This window comes from Ochotona curzoniae, unplaced genomic scaffold (assembly GCF_017591425.1).
Source record: "Ochotona curzoniae isolate NIBS_2020 unplaced genomic scaffold, NIBS_Ocur_1.0 scaffold_4701, whole genome shotgun sequence".
Classification (NCBI taxonomy): Eukaryota; Metazoa; Chordata; class Mammalia; order Lagomorpha; family Ochotonidae; genus Ochotona; species Ochotona curzoniae.
In genome coordinates, this window is record NW_024467122.1 from 56891669 (window position 1) to 56915353 (window position 23685).

At 42.3% G+C, this 23685-nt stretch overlaps 2 protein-coding genes across 5 annotated transcripts in view; one reads left to right on the plus strand and one right to left on the minus strand.

The window, feature by feature from the left end:
• The window catches only part of USP8 (ubiquitin specific peptidase 8), a 76552-nt gene extending 58199 nt beyond the window's left edge, over window positions 1–18353 (plus strand). For all 3 annotated transcript variants that reach the window (XM_040968818.1, XM_040968817.1, XM_040968816.1), the window contains 9 exons: window positions 979–1560; window positions 7175–7255; window positions 7616–7878; window positions 10404–10616; window positions 11994–12204; window positions 14550–14786; window positions 15413–15555; window positions 17413–17545; window positions 17694–18353. In XM_040968818.1, coding sequence (XP_040824752.1) covers window positions 979–1560; window positions 7175–7255; window positions 7616–7878; window positions 10404–10616; window positions 11994–12204; window positions 14550–14786; window positions 15413–15555; window positions 17413–17545; window positions 17694–17879 — 2049 coding nt within the window. In that variant the 3' untranslated portion in view covers window positions 17880–18353. The remainder of the gene's footprint in view (window positions 1–978; window positions 1561–7174; window positions 7256–7615; window positions 7879–10403; window positions 10617–11993; window positions 12205–14549; window positions 14787–15412; window positions 15556–17412; window positions 17546–17693) is intronic.
• Window positions 18354–19376: 1023 nt separating this feature from the next.
• Window positions 19377–23685, minus strand: part of USP50 (ubiquitin specific peptidase 50) — a 42346-nt gene continuing 38037 nt past the window's right edge. For both annotated transcript variants that reach the window (XM_040968821.1, XM_040968819.1), the window contains one exon: window positions 19377–19617. In XM_040968821.1, coding sequence (XP_040824755.1) covers window positions 19426–19617 — 192 coding nt within the window. In that variant the 3' untranslated portion in view covers window positions 19377–19425. The remainder of the gene's footprint in view (window positions 19618–23685) is intronic.

Consider the following 23685-nt stretch of genomic DNA (forward strand, 5'->3'; position numbering starts at 1 on the left):
ATACTTAGTAATTAAAATCCCAGTAATGCTGTGAGATGTGAGAGTAAAGGAGAGATATTCTGAGGGAAATTGCTAGTTTAGGCATCAGAGGGAAGCATCAGCTAGGTATGTGAATGTCCTCTAGATAAACAGCTGAATTAAGGTTGGGAAAGAGCATGTATCATTGAAGTTTTTGCTTTCCGAGAAAGGCATATGTAGCTCTTGTGTAGAATAGATGTAAATAAGAATAGAGAAGTAAGTAAAAGGACTTAAAAGCCATTAAGCGATTTTAGATGTAATCTTAGTGGGTGAAAAGGGTTTTAAGCAGAGCAGGAACATGGTCAGATTGGTTTGAAATAGTTCTATGGCTACTGTTTACAAGAGAACAAGAGTGGCCAGCACTGTGGTGTGATGGGTGAAACTGCTACCTGCCATGCCAGCATCCTGTAAAGGTGCTTCACTTACGATTCAGCATCCCTGCTGACACCCCTGGATGACATACGTGCTTTTGCTCCTGCACCCATAACCCAGAGGAAGCTTGTAGCTCTTGGGTTTGGACTGGTTCAGCTCTGGCTGCTGCAGCCATTTAGGAACTGAACCAGCAGGTGGAAGCTCTATCTTTCTCACTCCCCCCTTACCCCTTTTCTCTTTATCCATTTATTTCACTCTTTCAAACAAATACACACATAAAAGCAAGAGTAGAGTTGGGTGTCTCATTGGAAGCTATGTTAAACTCAGTAGCTCTTCTGCCCGTCAACAGAACACATGCAGGCGAATGGATTGAGTTAAGATGAAGTAAGTGCCCATAGTGTTTGGATATCTCCCATTCAGGTGCTACCTTATGAGAAATCCTTACCTTGAGTAATTACAAATAGGTATCTCAACACGTGCTAGCTCCGTGTTACAGCACTTCTTTTGTCACCGCTTGGTTTCAGTAATTGGGGGTTGCTTTCTTGAATTTTGACAAAGGTATGATTTGCTCTGATACTGTTTCTCTAGATTGACCGTACTAAAAAACCTACAGTCAAATTGCCTGAAGATACTAGAGTGAAAAATGAGAAGGCAGACCATGAACAACACTCTGCCCTAGATGGAAAAGTCATTCCCGATCGTTCCACCAAGCCAGTGTTCCCCCCTCCAGCCGCCATGTTAACAGATGAAGAAAAGGCGCGCATTCATACAGAAGCTGCTCTTCTAATGGAGAAAAGCAGACAAGAGAAAGAGCTTCGGGAGAAGCAGCAGGAAGAGCAGAAAGAAAAACTGAAGAAGGAGGAACAAGAACAGAAAGCCAGAAAGAAACAAACTGAAGAAAATGAAGTCACAGAGAACCAACAAAAAGTGCAAGAAGAAACAGAGAAGAGAGAAAGTGAACAGGCTGAGAAGGAAGAAAAAGAAACGTCAGCAAAGAGGGGCAAAGAAATAACAGGAATAAAAAGACAAAGTAAAAGTGAACATGAAACTTCTGATGCTAAGAAATCTGTGGAAGACAGAGGGAAAAGATGTGCAACGCCTGAAGTGCAGAAAAAGTCCACGGGAGACTTGCCCCCTGCATCAGTGACCGGAGATTTAAGTTCAGGCAAGGTAAGCAGAAACAAACAGTACAGATTGCCAAACTGAAATGAAATGTACATAGGGTGACACCAACATTTCATTCTTTTTGTAGCTGAGTATTATTCCTCTGTGTGTGTGTGTGTGTGTGTGTGTGTGTGTGTGTGTGTGTGATTTTTCTTTCCCCATTTACCTGTCATTTGAAGCAAAATAGGTGGAATTGGAGGACATAGGAAGATAACTAGCACATGTTTCCTTTCACTCATAGGAGCTTTTTGAAAGGAATCTGAACACAGTGATCATTAGTAGGGGCTGGGAGAGGTGTGCGGATAGAGGGAATTAAGAGTGTGGGAACGAAATCAGTCGGATCCAAGAAGTTCCTAATGTTATCCAGCATAGCAGAGGGACAGTAGTTCACTGACTTGCACGTTATGGGAACAAAGAGAAGCTCTAAGCTACCAGTCATAGAGCCGTGTCCAAGAAGAGGAAATGTTTCTGTTTTCATCAGTACATGTGTGTACATGTATTAAAATAGCACGGTGTAGCCCATAAAGATATGCAGTTTTGCCAGTCAAGTTTTTTCAATGTAAAAGAAGATAACACTGAGATTTTCCATACATAGGGAGACATCAAGAGTAGGTTTCTAGGTGGTGAAATATTGTACTGACCCGGCCACACTTCTCATCAACTCTCTTTTGAGACCAGGACCTGCATTTATGAAGTGATAGATTTGAATTGATTTTTGTGCCTGTAAAATGCTATCTGTTTTTAGTAATTGAGCTGAATAACAACTTTTTTGTGTGTGTGTGTTTGATGTATTATTAGGAAACTAGAGTGAAATACAGGAAAAGGAGGGAATAGGAGTGTGGAGGAATTGGGTGCCAGTGTTTGTAGAGTTCGTGTCTGCTTCTAATATCTGAGCTCAGTGGCATCTGACTTGTCTTTTATATTTGTATACATTTTTTATTGGATCATTTTCTTTCTTTATTAAATAATATTGGCAATAATCAACACTGCATTTTTTAGCCCTTGGCCGCACTCCTAAGACTGATTCCTGTGATTTTAGAGAACATATTTTTGTTTTTGTTCTTTAACGTAAAAATAATGTACTTTTATTCTCCACTATGCATATGACAGTGTTTTCCTTTTGAATACCAAGTAAGTTTTCATGGTAGCAAGTACATACAAATAGAAAAGCATTTTTGGTCATATAAAATGACTTATGAGGGAAGGCTAAATATATTTACAAAATGTTAGTTTCTGTACTACTTAATCCACAGTTTAGGCATATTGTCAAAACTAATAATTCATATATTAATTACATATTTATCCAGGAAACACTGAAGTGGTAACTTATACTGAAAAATGGTATCCATACTAAAAAGAATTTAAAAATTTGTTTTACTTAGAAAGTCAGAGTTCGAGGAAGATCTATTGTTTGTCCACCCTCCAAGTGGCCACACAGCGAGAGCCAGGCTGGTCTAGAGCCAGGAGCCTGGAGCTCCTCCCAGTCCTCCCATGTGAGTAAAGGAGTAGAAGGACTTGGGCCAACCTGTGCTTCGTTCTCAAGTCTTAAGGAGGGAGTTGGATCGGGAAGTGGAACAGCCAGGACACGAACTATGCCCCTATGGGATGCTGATGCCAGCAGGTGGAGGATTAGCCTGTTAACACCACCATGCTGGCCCCATGCACAAACCTTCTAAATACCCAGATTGGGGAAATGAAGCCCTTATACCAGAACTAACACACAGGATAATCAGAACTGTGAGCTCCTTTTATAAAAATTTTATTTTAAAAATTGTTCTTTTCATTTTATTTGAAAGGCAGACACAGAGACAGATGGGTAGAGATCTTCCACCCATTGAGTCACTGCCCAGAAGCCCACGACATTAGGATTGTGCCAGACCAAAGCCAGCAGCCTAGACCTCCATCTGGATCTCCCACATAGGTGGCAGGGACCAAGGACTTGAGCCTTCACGTGCTGTTTCTCGGGGTGCACCTCAACAAGAGGCATGAGAAAGCAGAGTAGCTGGGACTCAGCGCAGTCCCACTGAGCCGGGATGCAGACATCAGAAGCAGCAGCTACCTGAGTCTGCGAGCTCTTATTTAATATGATGCATTGAGTGAGCTACTTGCGTCAGATGTTTTTCCTGCATTATTCCTTTTCGTAACCCCACAAGGTCTTCAATTTACAACTGAAACTAAAAGTCAGAGATTAAGTAGCTCCCTAAGGATCATATAAATAGATTTCAAAACTGCTTTCTTTTCAGATTGCTATATAAGATGAAAGCTGTGTTTGGAACTTACATTATTCATAACTGTGGAATCTATGTGTTTGACCTGTAAGGATGCCAAGTGTTACAACTAATATAGTCTACAGATAATCACAGAGTGGAGTTTTTTGTTTGTTTGTTTTTAAGATTTATTTACTTGGAAAGTGTGATAGAGATCTTCTATCCAATAGTTCACTCCCCAGATAGCAGTAACAGCCAGGGCCAGGCCAGGACTAGGGACCTGGATCTCCATCCTGGTTTATGAGTGACACAGGCCCAAGTACTTGGGCCATCTGCTGCTTTCCCAGATATGTGAGCAGGGAACTGAATGGAAAGGAGCAGCCAGGACTTGACCAGTGCTCCAAAATGGAATACCAGCCTCACAAGCAGAGGTTTAAGCTGCTACACCACAGTTCCAAACCCTCACATACCATTTTTTTAAAGATTTATTTATTTTTATTGCAAAGTCAGATATACAGAGAGGAGGAGAAACAGAGAAGATCTTCTGTCCATTGATGACATGCCCCAAGTGATCGCAATGGCCGGAACTGAGTCGATCCGAAGCCAGGAGTCAGGAACTTCCTCTGGGTCTCCCATATGGGTGCAGGGTCCCAAAGCTTTTGGCCGTCCTCGACTGCTTTCCTGGGCCACAAGCAGGGAGCTGGATGGGAAGTGGAGCTGCCAGGATTAAAACTGGCGCCCATATGGGATCCCAGCACATTCAAGGCGAGGACTGGGCCCCACATATCATTCTTGCTTTCTATAACATATTGACAAAAGTTAAGATTGCTTCTTTTTAAAATGGGAGAAATATGTCACTTACTCTAGAATACATTTTATAATGGCTATCTTAAAAAGATTTTCCTGCAGTTATTTTAAATATAAGATAAAGTGAGGCAGCAGGCATATCAGATTGAACTGCCACCTACAGTGCTGGCATTGGAGGAAGACCCAACTCTTTGAGCCTCTGCACCCACGTGGTAGACCCGTAAGAAGCTCCTAGCTTTGGCTTAAGCTGGTCATTTCAGCCCTTTGGGGAGCGGCTCAGCAGATGGAGGATCTCTCTCCTCTCTTTTCCTGGATAGACACAGACAGCTCTAGTTCATGGGTTTGTACCTCACATACCCACAATGCCCAGGGTCTAGCCAAGAACCCAGTAACCTGACCCTTCACCAGGCCTTTCAGTTTCGGCTTTGGCAGGGGACTGGAGTTAGGAGCTAGAGCCAGGAAACGCACCCAGACACGGGAGTCTTCCCCAGGAAGCTGACACACCTGCTTCCTTTGTGCTGGTCAGTGATTGGGAGCTAGTCTAAGAATGTGAACTTCCCTAATGACTGATGTTAGTGAGCCTCCTTGACACGTTTACCATCTTTGGTGAAATGTAGACTTAGATCTGCCCATTTTTAAATTTGATTGCCAGCTTATTACTAAGTTGTATGAGTTTGTAATATTCTGAATTTAAAACTGGTCAAGAGTATGGTTTGCAAATATTTTCTCTTACTCCATGACTTTTTATTTTTTGTTTCTAAATTTTATTATTTATCTATTTGAAAGTTGGAGTTACAGAGATAAAGAGGGGAAGAAAAATTTCATCTGCTGGTTCACTGCCATGAAGGCCACAACATCCATTGCTGGTCCAACTCTCCCACCTGGCTGCAGGGACCCACGCACTTGGGCCATCTTCTGCTTTCCCAGAACATTCACAGGGAGCTGGATTGAAAGTAGAGCAGCTGGGACTCGAAGCAGCACCTGTATGAGATGCAGGTGCTAGAGGTGGCAGCTTTGCCAGCTAGAAAACAGCAGCAGCCCTGACTTTGCATTTTCTTAATGGAGCTTTTGGAAATACTAGTTTTTATGAAAAATCTTATGTCACTTTTTGCTATGTGAATCATGCTTTCAGTATCGTTTCTAAGAAACTTTAACTTGTAAGAAGTGTAAGATTTTTCTCCTGTATTTTCTTGTAGTGTTAGCTTCTGAGACTATGACCCATTAGAGTATTTAAATTTTTTAAATTTTTTAAATATATAGAATGTGTAGCATAGAGTGTGACACACCCCTATGTGCAATGTATAGTGATAAGGTCAGGAGAGTCGGCATACCTGTCATCTTAAGCATTTCCTTGTGTTTGTATGGGAACATTCAAAACCCCCACCACTGGTACTTTGAGTGAATTTATGCACATGCAGTATTTTCCCCTTATATGTGGTTTCCTTTTCCAAGCTTCAGTTGCAGTTAGCTGAGTTTAACTGTGTTTATGTGGAAAAATTCATAAACGAACTCAGTGTTAAACAACTTTTATTACACTATAATTATTATTAATCTCTTACTGTATTGAATTTACAAATTAAATTTTATCTTAATTTAGGTATAGGAAGAAAGGTATACATAGGGTTTGAAACTGCATTTCTAGGCCACAGATCGTTTGCAAATTAAGAGACTGCTGTAGTGTGAGATAAGAATTTCAACTCAATTTTTTGCATATGGATATTCATTTTTATTACATGAAAAGTTTTTTCTAAGACACATTGATTATTGCAGATGTGTTCAACATATACAATAAAATTAAGTGGCTCATTATCAGTTCTTTTTTTAGATTTAGTTTGCTTTTATTGGAAAATCAGATACATAGGAGAGACAAAGAGGAAGATGTTCCATCTGCTAATTCACTCCCCAAGTGGCCGCAGTGGCCAGAACTGAGCCGATCCGAAGCCAGGAGCCAGCAGTCTCTTCTAGGTCTCCCACACGGTGCAGGGTCCCAAGGCTTTAGGCCATTCTCTACTACTGTCCCAGGCCACAAGCAGGGAGCTGGCACGGAAGCAGGCTGCCGGGATTAGAACCAATGGCCATATGGGATTCCGGCACATGTAAGGTGAGGATTTTAGCCGCTAGGCTACTGTGCCGGGCCCATCAATTCTTTTTAATAGTTCTGACTTACAGACAGTGGAGGTATCTGTTACTGTGCAGTTACCCTAAGGTTGTTGCCTCAGGATGTTGGTCTGTGTTAATACATTCATAAAGTTTCAGCATTTTGTGGAATGAATACACATAGGAGCAGGTATGTTGTGAAGACAGGATGACTTAGGTAGATGTAGAATACACTAAGGTACGTAATCTGATGGCTTTTCTGTTCGCCTGATATCTGGGCCTCATGCCCCCCCACGGGAGGCCATCTCACAGGTTTGTGCACACACTTCCTCCTACACATAGTAATATTTGGAATTTGAGAAAAACAGTTAAAACCTTTCTCGTTTGTGAACTTGCTTTTGGAATTTGTGAATGGTAGCCCGGGCAAGGCTTTTTGATTATTTAGGACAAGCAGCTTAAGTTTGGTATATGGCAAGCTGCAGTTGGCAAATGTCTTTGTTTTAAAATAGGCTCAGCGAGAACCTTTGACAAGAGCAAGAAGTGAAGAAATGGGGAGGATTGTGCCAGGACTGCCTTCCGGCTGGGCCAAGGTAAAAGTCTAACTTAGCACTAAATTAATAATACAGTCCCTGTATTCCCAAAGTAAGAGTTTTATTTTAGTTATCCCACATCCCTCTAATGCAAATTGTTTTTCTTCATTGTAGAGGTCGTAGCTCTTTGCTCTAATGAAAGCAGGTTGAAATTTCTCAGTAACCAACCTGGGGCTCTTGTAACCCTCCATGAGCATTCTGGCATTTGTTATTCAGAAACAATATATTTGAAACCCAATTGTTTATAGAAATGATTATTGCCATTTTATTCAAATGAATCTAAGAGTAAATTTAACTTTGGAGTGATTTTTATAATGTCATTTTTGGTTTTTGACCTTTTGTTTTTCTTTTCCATCTAAGTTTCTTGACCCAATCACTGGAACCTTTCGTTATTATCATTCACCCACCAACACTGTTCATATGTACCCACCGGAAATGGCTCCTTCATCTGCACCTCCTTCCACCCCTCCAACTCATAAAGCCAAGCCACAGATTCCTGCTGAATGGGATAGGGAACCGTCCAAACTGAAGCGCTCCTACTCCTCCCCAGATATAACCCAGGCCATCCAAGAAGAAGAGAAGAGGAAGCCAACAATGACTCCAACAGTTAATCGGGAAAATAAGTAAGTCACTAGTAACCTGCTGGATTCTAATACCTCTGACTCCGTACATCGCTGTGTTAATGTCAGTCAGAAATTTCTGTAGATGTCTATATTAGCTAGTGTTTATCATGGAGGAGAAATTTCCTTGGATCTTTTCCCAAGTACTAACTTAATGTCCTAGCAAAGAGGATTTTTTAATACATACATTAGTGCAGATACACACATGTACATATGTAATGTTTTCTAATAATATGGTACAGAGTACCCATATGTTTTCATAAAGTTCCTGTAGTACAGTGAGTTAAGTAGCCACTTGGAGTATTGTATATATCGTATGAGAGTGCTGGTTTGGGTCGTGCCTGCTCTGCTTCTGATCTAGCTTCCTGCTGTTGGCCTGGGGAAATAGCCAAATGACGAGACTGCTGGGAGACCTGAATGAAGTTTCTGGCTCCTGTCTTTGGCCTGACCCATCCTGGCCATTTGTGGGGTGAACCAGCAAATAAAAACGCTCTCCTTTTTTTAAAAAGATATGTATTTATTTTTATTGGAAAGTCAGATATACAGAGAGGAGGAGAGACAGAGAGGAAGATCTTCTGATGATTCACTTCCCCAAGTGTCCACGATGGCCAGAGCTGCACTGATCCGAAGCCAGGAGCCAGGAACTTCCTCCAGGTCTCCCACACGGGCGCAGGGTCCCAAGGCTTTGAGCCATCCTCAATTGCTTTCCCAGGCCACAAGCAGGGAGCTGGATGGGAAGTGGAGCTGCCGGGATTAGAACCGGCGCCCACATGGGATCCCAGCACATTCAAGGCGAGGACTTTCGCTGCTGGGCCGCCATGCTGGGCCTTGCTCTTGTTTTAATTCTTTCAAATAAATAAATATAAAATCCTATTAATCTTGTCACAGATTGTAGGATTGTAGTAACTGGTAAGATTTTAGTCTTTAATCCTCAGTCTTATTAAAGCTTATTAATTGACAACGTTTTGGGTTTTTTCCTTAAGACTTATTTGAGAGACAGAGCTATTCCATTTACTGTTCTGCTCCCCCAACAGCTTCAACAACTGGAACTGGGCCAGACTGAAGCCAGGAGCTTCATCAAGGTCTGCCACATGGATGGCAGGTCCCACGTACTTGGGCCACTTTCCACTGCTTTTCCCAGGCTATTAGCAGAGAGGTGGATTGGAGGTGAAGCAGCCAGGACATGAACTGGTGCCTATATGGGATGCTGGTGTCATAGGTGGTGGTTGTACCCACTATGTCATAACACCAGCCCCTTGACACTTGTGTTTGAAAAGTAGTTCATATGTTTGTTACATATGTTGAAGAGGAAAGAGCCCATGAGTGCATGTATCTGAACATATGTAGAGAGGGATAACGTACAGTTGAGTCTGTTCTCACTATTCCTCTGAGGAGCTGGAAAATCTTGGGAATTTTTTTAAGATTTATTTGGGACCTGTGCAATAGCCTATGACTAAAGTCACCTTGCATGGGCCAGGATCCCATATGGGTGCTGGTTTATATCCCAGTTGCTCTACTTCCCATCCAGCTCCCTGCTTGTGGCCTGGGAAAGCAATTGAGGATGGCCCAAAGCCTTGGGACCCTGCACCCATGTGGGAGGCCTGAAAGCTGCTCCTGGCTCCTAGCTTCGGATCAGCTCCGCTCTGGCTGTTGCTGCCATTTGGGGAGTGAACCAGTGGATGCAAGATCTTTTGGTCTCTCCTCCTCTCTGTAAAAATGCCTTTCCAATAAATTTTTTTTTAAATTATTTTATTTGAAAGGCAGGGCACAGAGAGAAGGAGAAGGTGTAGAAGTTTCCATCTGTTGGTTCATTCTCCAAATGGCCATTACAGCCAGGGTTGGACCAAGCTAAAGCCAGGAACCAGCAGCCTTCACTGGGTCTCCTGTGTGGACAGCAGGGGCTGAAGCACTTGGGCCACTTTCTGCTGCCTTCCAGGCACACTAGCAGGAGCTGGATTGGAAGTTCCAGGGCTTGAACCAAAAACACTCACTGGGGAAACAACACTGCATTCAGAGGCTTAACCCACTGTGCAGGAGCACCAGCCCTGGAACTGTCAAAGGATCTCCCTTAGTGCTGCAACAGTTGTTGTTGTTTCAGATATAAATCAACCTAGCTTCTCATGCTCTTGAAGCTTTTAACTCAGAGTATCTCTAAGAACCACATGACCTGCATTTAAGAGGTTCCAAGTATGTTTTTTCCAGGGTCCCAGAATAAAACCAATGTTCACCTGAAAACTAAATGTATTATTAGACCCAGTACCTTGGAAGTCAGCATATGAACTGTATAGAAACTTCACAAAGTTCATGAAAAAGTGTTTTGAAGGAAAAAACGTGGGCATTTCATGCCTTTTAAAAAATTTTCAAACATTTTACAGCAAAATAAACATCTTGTAGTTACATTTTCCATGAACGTTTAAAGTACTCACTACAGTACTGTGGTGCAGGTGCTAGAGTTTCCTCCTTTGTAGAATGAAGCTTAATTTCCGATGCCCTACATTTTGTATATTTACATGCTTTTTATTCTTCAGGCCGACATCCTATCCTAAAGCTGAGATCTCAAGACTTTCTGCTTCTCAGATTCGGAACCTCAATCCTGTGTTTGGAGGATCTGGACCAGCTCTCACAGGACTCCGTAATCTAGGAAACACTTGTTACATGAACTCAATACTGCAGTGCCTGTGTAATGCCCCGCATTTGGCTGACTACTTCAACCGAAACTGTTACCAGGATGATATTAACCGGTAAAAGAATGTGTTTGCAGTGTGATGTTTAATGAATGTTCTAGCCATGCTTACATGGTACATTTCGTGCTGCTGTAACATACTTGAGACTGGACATATATGAAGAACAGAAACGTTCTAGTTTGGCATGCTGTGAAATCTGAGTGCAAGGTGTAGCACTGACTGCATCCTCAGGTAACGGAAGGTGGAGCTGCAAGAACGGACAGCTCTCCTTCAAGCCCTTTGATGAAGGCTGCCTGATCCCACTCGGAAGGAATGTGCTAACCACCTTGTAAAGGCCTGTTTGTCACCACAGTCGACATTTCACACTGGAATTTTGGAGGGGACCTATTTAAACCATACTACTTACTACACAGCTCCAGAGAAAAGTTAAGAAAGGAGGAAGTAACTGGGTTTTCTGTTTAAGATTTATTTATTTGAATGGCAGCATGCAAGAAGCAGAAATCTTGCATCTGCTGGGCTAGGCTGAAGCTACAGCCAGGACTCCTTCCTAGTCCCCGATTTGGGTAGAAGCCCAAGTACATAGCCATCTTCTGTTTCCTCGACGCTTTAGCAGGGAGCTGGATCCAAAGCAGAGCAGCCTGGACACAAGCAGCCCTCTGATACAGAATCCTGCCATCAAGTGGTAGCACTTTGCACCACAATGCCAGCTCTCCCCCATCTTTATCTTAAGAATGGCATAGAGAGGATCACCTGTAGCCATGGCCAGGCTGGGTACCTTGTCTGGAGCCTTAGGCTTGGCCACCTAAAGGGTGCATGGTGCCCAGATCCCACAGACCTATAGCAAAAAGCTAGCAGATACCACTTCATACAGAGCCTGGTCCTGTTAGGGATGCCACTCTGCATTAAGCACCTCTGGGCCGAGCTGCAGTTAGCCTCAGGAACCACCGTGTTCTGCGCCAGCTTTTACTACCAGTCACTGAGCAGAAGCCCCAGCAGCCAGAATGTGGCCCCTGTGGGCAGGAGTTACTACTCCTGGGCTAGCTTGCCTTGGCACGTTAAGATCCCTTTGTATACTGGCTGGCTTGCCTCTAAACTGAGGGGGGTGAGAGCAGTGGGGAACAAGAAGACTAAAAGCGAAAGGCAAATGAAAAAAAAATTGTGTAGAAAGAATCTAATTCTGATTCATAAAACACAGGAAGAAAGCTGTACAAGAGACAGTCTCATCATGTACTGTAGCCTGTGGGCTGGCGGGCAGGCAGGGCTTGCAAGCAAAAGAAAGTGACTAGAGCACTGTGTGCCAATTCAAGCAGGTGAGTGGTAGGAAAGCTCTGAATAAATCCTTAGTGTAGTGCTGTCATGTGAGTAGTTTAATGTTGCAATTGAAAACCCAGTGTACCCCTAACTTTTAAAAATGTCCTTTTTGTTTGTTTGCAGGTCAAATTTGTTGGGGCATAAAGGTGAAGTGGCTGAAGAATTTGGAATAATCATGAAAGCTCTGTGGACAGGGCAATATAGATATATCAGTCCAAAAGACTTCAAAATCACCATTGGGAAAATCAACGACCAGTTCGCAGGGTACAGCCAGCAAGATTCCCAGGAACTGCTCCTGTTCCTCATGGATGGTCTCCATGAAGATCTAAACAAAGTAAGAAGTGTGCTTGTTCTAAGACGCAGAGGCGCTTCCAGGTTTATCAGAACAAGCCAGGAATTTTCTTTATAGCAAAAAGTCTAGTTGGCAGTTGTTCACTTGTGATTTATTCATATATAGTGACTTTGCACTAAGGAATGGAACTGCAAAACAAATGTAATTACAGATTGAGTATCGCTTATCTGAACTGCATGGGACCAGAAGTATTTCAGATACCACCGTTTCTTTGGATCTTGAAACATTTGTAGATATAGAATGTTACATGTGGATTTCAAGTCTAAACACAATTTATTAATGTTTGATCTAGGAAAGGTGTTCAGAAAGTTCATGGGAAGTGTGTATTATTAAAAAAAAAACACTATGAATGGCTTTCAAAAATGTTGTACACTAAAATGCTTTAAATCTCACCTTTCCATAAACCTTTTTGAAGTATCCTCACACATCTTATACATTAGCCTGCAAATAGTTCTATATATTTTTAAGTGCTCCTGCATTTTGGCTGAGATCCATCCTAGGAGGTGAGGTATTTAGTTTTCCATCTGCGGTATTAATGGTGGTATAGAAAAGGTCCCAGAGTTAAAGCATCTCAGATGAGGGGCGCTCAACACCTATTGAAAACGCACACACAGTTCATATTAGTAAAGAGTTAACAGGTAGTATGTACAACTGGTTACCTGTTAGCAAGTAGTATTGCTAGGAAATTGGCTACTATTCAAACAGCTGGAGATAGTTTGTAAAACTAAAATCATTTGATTTTATAAAACGTTAGCTATAGGCAACCTGACAGTTTTGATTATATTTTGTTATGTATGTTAGTTGCAGAGAGGGAGGGAGACACAGAGCTCTATCATCCACTAGTCTACTGCCTGTATGGCTGCAGCAGCCAGGGCCGGGCCGGGCTCCTTCCACCTGGGCCATCTCCCCCTGCTCTTCCCAGGCCATTGGCACTGGCTCTTATGCTCACCTTTCTACAGTCTTATCTTATTATTTCACGTTACAAATATCATTACATGCTACAATTACAATATTATTCCATGTTACAAATAACTCACATGTTTAATACTGAAGCATGTTTGCATATGTGGCACTCTTCCATTTCAGCTTGGTACTAAAAAAGCAGCTATCTTTTTTTTTTTTTTAAGATTTATTTATTTTTGTTGGAAAGTCAGATATTACAGAGAGGAGGAGAGAAAGAGTCTGCTGATTCACCCCCAAAGCGGCCGCAATGGCTGGTGCTGAGCTGATCTGAAGCCAGGAGCCTCTTCCAGGTCTCCCATGGGTATGCGGGATCCCAAGGCTTTGGGCCGTTCACGACTGCTTTCCCAGGCCATAGGCAGGGCTGCTGGATTAGAACCGGCACCCATAGGGATCCCAGTGTGTGCAAGGCGAGGACTTTAGCTGCTAGGCTACTGTGCCAAGCCCTATAACTTTAAATTTTTTTTCAAAAATTGTATTCTCCAAGATATCTATTTTTATTGGAAAGACAGATCCACGCAGAGGATCAGAGACAGAGATATTCCATCTGCTGGCTAAGAGGGAAGTGGTTGCATAGCTGGAGCTGAGCCAGTCTAAAGCCAGGAGTTTCTTCTGGGTCTCCTACATGATGCAGGTCCCAAGGCTTTGGACCATCCTCTTTTGCTTTTCCAGGCCACAGCAGGGAACAGGATGGGAAGTGGAGCAGTCGGAACATGAACCAGTGCCCATATGGGATCCCAGCGCTTGAAAGGGGAGCTATTGTTCCAGGCCCATAGGACATCATTCTTAACACTGAACATACACATGTATGTGTGTCCATTGAAAAGATTAGGGCAACAAATTACATCTTTCCAGCTGTGGTCCCAGTGCCCACTCTTTGGGATGTCTTGTCTTTTCAGAAATGGACTATTGATCTTTAAAATTATGCATGCCAGTGCCATGGCGTGAGGGTTAAGCCTCCACTTCCAGCACCAGCATCCCACATGGGCACTGATTTCAAGTCCCAGCAGCTCCACTTCCCATCCAGCTCCCTGCTTGTGGCCTGGGAAAGCAGTCGAGGACATCTCAAGTCCTTGGGCTGTATGTGAGAGATCCAGAAGATGTCGCTGGCCACGAATGGGCCCAGCTCCATTACAGCTATTTGGGGAGTGAACCTCAGATGGAAGATCTGTGTCTCTCTGCCTTTGAAATAAAATTTTTTTTAGAAACATGAAATTCACTGTATTATAGCTTTATACTGAAAGTTTTGGGTGTTTTGGCTGACTGGTTTTGTTTTTGCAACACATACCTTTAAGAGAAATACAGTGATGCTAAATCTTCAGCGTCTCTTCATTGTTAATCTAAAGTTTCAATGATCTTTTTCCCAGGCCGATAATCGGAAAAGACATAAAGAAGAAAATAATGATCATCTCGATGACTTTAAAGCTGCAGAATACGCTTGGCAGAAGCACAAGCAGCTCAATGAATCTATTATTGTCGCACTTTTTCAGGGTCAGTTCAAATCCACAGTACAGTGCCTCACCTGTCACAAAAAGTCCAGGACTTTTGAGGCCTTCATGTATTTGTCTCTACCACTAGCATCCACAAGTAAATGTACGCTACAGGTGAGTTTAAAATGGAGGGGAAATGGCTTCTGGATGAAAGTGATGTGTATGTGCATATAAAATGTACTTCTTCGGCAGGCTTTCTGGTTTTTACCTATATAAGCATAGGTAAATTCATAAACATACACAGTCTCCGTTAGGCTTATCTGAATTATGAAAGATACCTTGCTAGTAAATGCTCCTTCAGATTTGGTTTAAGCAGTATGCTTCTCAAAGTATAAACTTTTTTAAAATTTGGAAAATTGTTGATTTTCATTTGGATCTGCTTTTTATAAGCATTTACCATCTGAGGATATTAAATAAATCCCTTGGGTTTTTTTCTGTAATAATGATATAATTTATATAACGGTGTGATGTCTTTTAGTCTTTAACTTCTACAGAATGGTTTTCCCCAGCAAGTCTTCCCTGCCCCATCAGGTCCAGGGTAGGCACCTGAGTGAGTGCCATCATGACACACCGTACTGAGTCCTTTCCCCATGGGTAGTACCCAGCACACTGCCCTGCAGTGGTCTATTACTCTCCTGAATTCAAAGCAGGTTGACTGCACTGCTTACTGAATAGCTGCTTTCTGATACTGCGTGGAAGCAACGAATTAATTTTATGTGGTTACTTGTTTCTTCTACCAGGATTGCCTTAGATTATTTTCCAAAGAAGAGAAACTTACAGATAACAACAGATTCTACTGCAGTCATTGCAGAGCTCGCCGTGACTCCTCAAAAAAGATAGAAATCTGGAAACTGCCACCTGTGCTGTTGGTGCATCTGAAACGGTAAAGGGGGAAGTTTTTCTACCTGTTAAGTAGAATTTTGGTTAAAGGAAAGGTAACATTGTTTTACTTTGTGTCACAAAGTAAAACAAAGAACACTGAGATCCAGCCTACTTTTGTCATAAAACCTAGGCCATTTTTCATGCACTTTTTGAAAACCAATCAGATGCATAAATTTCATGACTGTCTTGCACCAAAATAGATAACTTTTCACTCCACTTTCCACAGGCTTTTTGAAGGTCTCTTATATTACACTGCCTGTTAAGGATCAATAGCAAAGATCATCTGGTTGAACCCAGTCCTGGGAAATGAGGCAGAAATGATGAGACTTCTGGCTCACCTTAGTATTTGCAGTATCACGACAAAATGACACCATTATTTCATGTAATTCCATGTGATTTTCTAAAAAGTTGATTTTAAGAAATAACCATAGAATAATTTTCACACTAATTAGCAGATAAAATTTAATATTCAGCTAGTAAACTAAGTACCACAAAGCAGAAGTAATCATGCATTTATCTGAGAGGCAGAGCAACAGAGAGAGGTCAGATCTTCTGTTTGCTGGTTGACTCCCCAAGTGCCTGTACTAGCCAGGAACTCCATCGAGGGTTCCCACTTAGGGGGCTGGAATCCTGGAACATAGGCTGTCATCTTCTACCTAGCGGGGACATCAGCTAGAAGCTGGACTGCAAATGGAGGTAAGGGGGTAGTGCCAAGGCATGGTGAGATAAGCCTCCACCTGTGATGCCAGCAACCCATATGGGTGCTGGTTCGAGTCCTGGCTATTCCACTAATGTAGCTCCCTATTTATGTACCTGGAAAAGCAGTAAAAGGTGATGTAGGTCCTTGAGCTCCTGTATACCTGTGGGAGATGGGAAAGAAGCCCTGGAGTCCTGGCTTTGGACCCAGCTCGGGCCATTGTGCCATGTGGGGAATGAACCAGCAGATAGAAAACCTGTCCTCTCCTCTGTAGCTCGGCCTTTCAAATAAAAAAATTTACAGATTTAAAAAAACACTCAAGCGAATAAAAGTGAAGATAGGCCATCCCAAGCATTCTGATGCGGACTGTGGCGTCACATTACAGTGGCTGTATCCAGTGGCGCCTCATAATTGTAAAACGCTGTGCGTACCTATTCAAGTCTGGTTCCACAGCAGGAAGAAGAATGTGAGAGCTGTGAAGCACGTGACTTCCTTTTCTCATGTAGTATCTGTGGGGTGAGGATTTGATTTATTAAAATTTTTACCTTTTATTGAGAAGCATTTCTTCTGTTTAGTTTTTGTTTCATCTTGTTGGAGTTCCCTAGGTAACAGTTTCAACATTAACATTTTCAAATTTCTCATGTAACTATTGTAACAAAAAGCACTTTTTCTTGAGAAAAATATTTATAAATTATTACACATTTGTTCTATTAAAAATTAATACTGAATATTATTCTTGGTAGTTATCAGGAAATACTATGGTTCAAATTCATTTTAAAAAGATAATTGTGAACTAATTATTACACCAACCGTGTGCTTGTTTACTACGCCATCATCTCAGTCCCTGGTCTGCCTGTAGTCCGCTTCCGGCTTTGTATCCCCAGAGCTGTAAGCTCAACCAGCAAGCAGCTCTCTTCACTCCTTCAACTAATGCTTGTAGCTGGCCTAGGAGTCAAGGGCCATGCTTTGCTCCTGCTGTCCTCACTGTTAGATAGAGCACCTCAGCTTGCCCAACTCAAAAATGAAGCCTTAGTGTCTTTAAGAATTCTAGTAAAATTCTAAGTCTTTCCATTAAAATTTTTTTAAGAATCTGGCTATAAAAGCATATTTTAACAAAAAGGTTTCATGCTATCAGTGTAATTTCTATATTTTCTTCTGCAGCTTTTCCTATGATGGCAGGTGGAAGCAAAAGTTACAGACATCTGTGGACTTCCCGTTGGAAAATCTTGACTTGTCACAGTATGTCATTGGCCCAAAGAACAATTTGAAGAAGTATAACTTGTTTTCTGTTTCAGTAAGTATCTCCAAAGCCCAAAAAAAAAAAAACAAACCAGAAGTTTTGAGTGACTATCTTACTGGGAGATAAGGAACTTAAAGCTTTGAAATTAGACATTTTAAACAGCAGTTCAATTTGAATTGATTTTCTGTCTTGTTTGGCTCAGAATCACTACGGCGGACTGGATGGAGGCCACTACACTGCCTACTGTAAAAATGCAGCAAGACAGCGGTGGTTCAAATTTGATGATCACGAAGTTTCAGACATCTCTGTTTCTTCTGTGAAGTCTTCCGCGGCTTACATCCTCTTTTATACTTCACTGGGATCACGAGCAACTGATGTAGCCACATAAGGACGTGGCTCATGACACATGACATAGGTGATGAGCTCTAGTTACTTTTTAAAAGGCTCAGCAACACAACTCTTGAAATACTTACGAAGGTAATGGATAAAGCTGGACATGCAGAGGCATTCTGGGACCGTAAGAGCTGTGTTACTAGCCCTGTAGAAGCCAGTGCTACTATCAAAACCAGACAAATAATACCTAAGTATTGCAGTAAGCATCCCTTACAGGCAGCATTTATTGCAAAAATTTTTTAGTCTGCTCCAAAGTTAATGAACTAGCTAAGCACTTATTCTTCTGGCCTAACGCCCCTTGTAACCTTCATTTTCCTTTTCACTGTTATGGCCTTTTCACATTTCTAATCCCAGCTTGATCTATGAATACTCTGTACCGAGGTAAGGCAGGTAGGAATGTACGTGTACATATTTATTGCACACTTGCACATCCAATCAATGTACATAGTGTAACATGTGGGCCTTTTGTGGAGCCTAGACCGCAGACGATTGCTTTTTTTGTTTTCTTCATTTAACCTATTTTGAGTAACTGCAATGCTTTCTTAGGGAAATGACAGGGCAAAGCTATTTTTTTTGTTGGCTTAGGGCTGTATTTGTGCACTAAATCTTTAAAATATAAATGGAAACTTTCTTTAATTTTTTAAAATGAAAATTTCATTTACACCTACATTAAAATCTTAATGAAAAAAAACTTTAAACCCTGCAAGTGTTCTGTTTCTTGTTGTATTATCAAACACAGGGCAGTGGAACTGTAAGCATCATGAGCACATACATACCTGGTCCCATCAGATTCACTTCCTGTTGCATTGAGGCCTGATGTCATTCTTCCTTCAGGGTGACACTAGAGCTACAGAGCACGTAGGATGGTCAACGGTGCCATTTTGCTTTTGACGTTCAGTTCTGTAACCCAGTGCTTAAACATGATAAACGTAATAGTGAAGTAAGGGTTAGGAATGTCGCTTAAGAGAACTACTGTATGAAACACATGTTTACAGACTGATATGCTAAAACAGGTAAAGGAACTTAGAGGTTTATCTTAGGAATTCACTTACTATAGGTAATAGAAATACACTGTAAAAAAATAAGATTCTGAACAACTAAGTCAACATCAGGAGGTTCTCCGAGAGGATGAACAGGTCAAGATCTCGGGATTTAATTCATCTTGGCTAAATTTTGGTAGCATTTCCATCCACATTGTTAAGCTTACATAACCACTTTTTAAAGTTATTTCTGTTCAGCTCCGTGGAGTATCTGAAAAATAGTTCATTGAACCCTGAGATATTTTATAGTAGAAACCCAGCTAATAAATGCTGAATTTGAAACTTGAGCTCAGTATATATCTGAGTGCCCAGGGCCCAGTCTGTCAGCATTGCATTGTGCGCATAACTCCTTTTTCACTGAGCTCAGCAATCAGCTTCACTTCTATTAACCTCACACAAGGTTATGTGACATGACAGAGATAGTTTTAAAAGAAATTAGTGATACAAGTGAGTTTTACGAGTTTAATTTTGCTGGTTTTGCAGTTTTCAGGAAACACCCCGTTAGCGACTGTATTTTCGAACAGGGATGGAAAACGGCTGGCAGCTGTAGAACAGGAGATAGGCTGTAGAGGTCTGAACTGAACTTTCAGGGATGTCACTGACTCGGGTGTCGTCAAAGCTGTACCAGGCCTGCGTCGCCGAGTTCTTGCAGAAAGCAGTGTAGTGGCCACCGTCCAGATCACCAAAGTGGTTCTAGGGGAGGAAGGAAGGTCAGACTTAGCATCCACTCGCCCCTGCTCTAACTCCTGGGACAAAAAGGAAGGCCAAAAAACAGAACTGTTGCTGATACAAAAAGAAAAGCAATTTTGATGTACATGTAGCTGTACTGCTTTTCATTTCCTTAGAACTGCTTATATGTTGTGCTTATTGATTCTAACCATGCTAGAATAATTAACACTAAGTACTATGCAGCAACAGTTACCATCCAAGGAAAATGTAAAATGTTATCCTTTCTAAGTGAACTTATTTCTATGGCTAAGACATACAAGAAGGCTCACACTGAACATTGGAAAGACGCATTTAAGCAACTGTGTTACTGCAACCATTTAAGGGGGCTGTACAGCGACCACTCCTCAGTCGCCTGGGATCCAAAAGCACTTGGCCCTTCTGCCTTTCCCTTGTCTTCCCTAACCCACCAAGCTGAGACCAAGACGGTGGAGAAGCTTGCTGGCAGCCAAGTGGCATGATACGAAACAGGTGAGCAGCTGTGGCCTGTGATAGGGTGGCCTGTCTTGCACTGCCCATTAGTTAGGAATGGATTTTATATTTTTGCATGTTTGGGGGAAAATCCAGAGAATTATGAATTAATTATTGTGAACAGACATGACATGCAAATTTCAATGTTGTTAAAGTTGTATAGGAACACAGCCATGTTTGTAGTTTTCTGAAATAGACCACAGAGTTTTATTTAGTTTTGATAAATTAGTGTTTTAAAATATTGGGCTTAAAGAGTGAAGTATCTCTGTAAACTTGCATTTCCAGCAGTTGTGGCACACAGCAGAAAACCTCAGTGGTAAAGTCTAAGGGGGGCTGGGTAAGACACAGTACATAGAAATGTAAGGCTGGCAGTAGTTGCTGAGGTCCCAAACAGAGGAAATGGAAACGTTTGTGCTGTGTGGGTGCAGCCCGTGACTGCCTCGACAGTCCCTGGACTTTGTGACCTGTGTGCTTGGGTGGGGGATGCAAGTAGGCCCCAGCTGGGATCGTCAGCGCAGACGGGAGTACTGGTGGGAGCTAGTCCTCGGAATTTGTTACCACAGACCTGCTCCTCGTTTGAGGTTCAGATTTTCCAGTAATGGTTCCGAGACTCCTGTGAACCTAATACAGAAAGTACCTGAGATGCTTGGATGAAAAACTTTTGACTAATGCATCTTAGCTTAGGCTGCACGGAATACCCACAATGGATTAAGTTAATACATTAAGTAGTACATAGAATGAGTAAGCTCTAAATGAAACTGGGGAAATTACTGTGAATGAAATAATGCAAAATGTTGGGAAAGAAGCATGTACAATTGAGTGAGATCAATTCGTCGCATAGTATATGTTTAATGGAAGTTCGGAGCAAGGCAGTGATGATGGCTGAAAATCCTTAACAGTTAACACACGATCTTCAGATTGAGACAGTGGGATGAACCAAAGATCAATAATAAGGCTGCAGAGCAAATGTGGCAAAGCTGACCAACCCTAGAATCAGCCAGGAAGACAACAGGTTTCCACCCTCGGAAAAAATGACAGCTGGCAAGTAGATGGTGGCATGGTGGTCGCAGGACCAGGAGCTGTAAATAGTTCAAAATGCTCCAGGAGGAGAGCTGATGATCTTGAGTGTGATTTCTAGCTCATTTCCTGAGAGATGTCCGAGGGCTGAAGACAGGAGACTGAGGGTGGAAGCCACTCACCAAGAGGTCTACTGAAACATGAAGAAAAGAATGAGCAAAAAGGACAGGTAAAGCCTACCCGCATAAATGCCGAGGCAGAATGTCTCCTTTAGAGGTATACTTTTTAGAAGTTAAAGCCAAAACACTAATAGTTCTGTGATCAGAACTACATTGTTCTGGGACCAGCATTGTGGAATAGCAAGTGGAGCTGCTACCTACAGTGCTGGCATCCCATGTGAGTGGCAGCTACAGTCTGATCCAGCTGCCTGCTAATGTACCTGGGAAAATAGTGAAAGATGGCTCAGATGTTGGCCCCTGCACCCATGTGGAGACCCAGAAGCAACTCTGGGTTCCTGGCTTGATGCAGTGACTGGCACAGCCCGTCATTACAGCCATTCAGGGAGAAAAGCAGCAAAGGGGAAATTTCTCATTTCCATGTAATTCTACCTTCCAAATAAATAACATTTTTTTTAAAAAAAAAGATTTATTTTTACTGGAAAGACTGATTTGCAGAGAGAAGGAGAGACACAGAAAGATCTTCCATCTGCAATGGCCACAGCTGAGCCCGTCCATAGCCCAGAGGTTCTCCTGCGTCTCACACATTGGTGCAGAGTCCCAAGGCTTTGGGCCATGCTCAACTGCTTTCCCAGGCCACAAGCAGGGAGCTGGATGGGAAGCAGGGCTTCAGGGTCATGAACTGGGGTCCCTATGGGATCCCTGAGGATGCAAGGTGAGGATTCAGCCACTAGACTATTGCGCCAGGCCCCATAAATAATAGCTACACCCTTGAAAGATCCTTCTATTCATATGGGGAAAAATATGGGCATCTTTAATAATTTGAGCTTTAATGATTATCCTAACTACTATGGCTTCCATCTATAAAGAATCTCAAAGATATAATCGCAAAGTTGTAGATTGACAACAATAAAGCTTTATCAATTTAAGGGTAAGGAAAGCAAGATAATCACAAAGATGAGATTAACATAAAAGCACACAGAAGACAGTAACAAATGCAAGGCTAGATGAAATGCACGGAAATAACCTATTGCTAAAGTTATTTAGTAAATTACTCAAGATTGGATTGTTTTTAGAAATTTATGTATTTGAAAAGCATAGAGAGATCTAGCTGTGTGGCCACAGTTGCTAGAAGTGGCCCAGGCTGAAGCCAGGCACTTTCTCTGGGTCTTCCATGTGGGTGGATGGGCCTAAGGGCTTGGAGCATCTTCCACTGATTTTCCCAAGCCCCCAGCAAGGAGCTGGATTTGAAGTGGAGCAGCTGGGACCTGAACCAGTGTCCAGAGGCATGCCTCACTTCAGGGAACAGCTTAAGCCACGGTTTGGATTTTTAAAATCCCCGCTGACCCCAAAGATTGGATTTTTTAGATTCAGCTTCTATGCTGTATGAACAGTGGTCTTCACAAAGTTCATTGGAAATGCACATGACAGAAGTATTTGTGGATTTCAAAAGTGTTTTGTACCTTTGAGTACATTCAAGCATTGAGAATTTTGATACTTATTTTAGAGTTGGAAAAAGATGTAGTGGGTGTACCTTATTCAGACTAAGCTGGAATAGCTGTATAAATACCAACTAAAAGGAACTTAAAACAAAAAGAGCATTGTGACTGCAGAGTGAGCCACCGCCTGCAACCCCCACATGCCTTCGGCTTACTGTTTCCTGTTAACATGGCTGAGCGGCAGCAGGTGATGGCCCAAGCCCCTGGGTCCTGTCACCCATGTAGGGGACCGAGATGGAGGTCAGGCTCCTGGCAGATACTTAGGGAGTGAACCAGTGGATGAAAGATCTCTTGTAGCACTTAGTCCTTCAAATAAACAATAGTCACTTTAGGTGACTCAAGTTTTTTTCACTATAAAGGCTTAATTCTAAACTGCTACGCACCAAATAAAGTGGTTTTACTGAAAACAACTAGTGTGTAACAATGGAAGCTTTTTCTGTTGTAACTCTGTATTTCTTTGAAAGGCAGAGCAGATAGCTCCTACACACTGGTTCACTCCTCAGATGGCCACAAGAGCTGGCCTGGGCAAATGCAGGGCTGGAACTCTATCCGGGTCCCCAGCAGGTGGCAGGAACCAAGTACATCTTCCACTGCCTCCCAGATGTGTTAGCAGAGAGCTAGATCAGACAGGTTCTCCCAGTGCCAGGTGCTCTAATGTGGGACACAAGGATCCCCTCCCAAGTGACACCTCCACCTGCTATCCCACAATACCTGCCCGAAGTTGTCATTTCATGAACATTTCTATGTATTTGAGAGGCAGAGAGCGAGCATGCTCTCTTGCAGTGCTTCCCTGCTGGAAACTCAAAACAGGTCTCCCCTGTGAGGAGCAGCGACCTGGCCCTCAGGTCGTCACTGCTGCCTCCCGTTGCTGC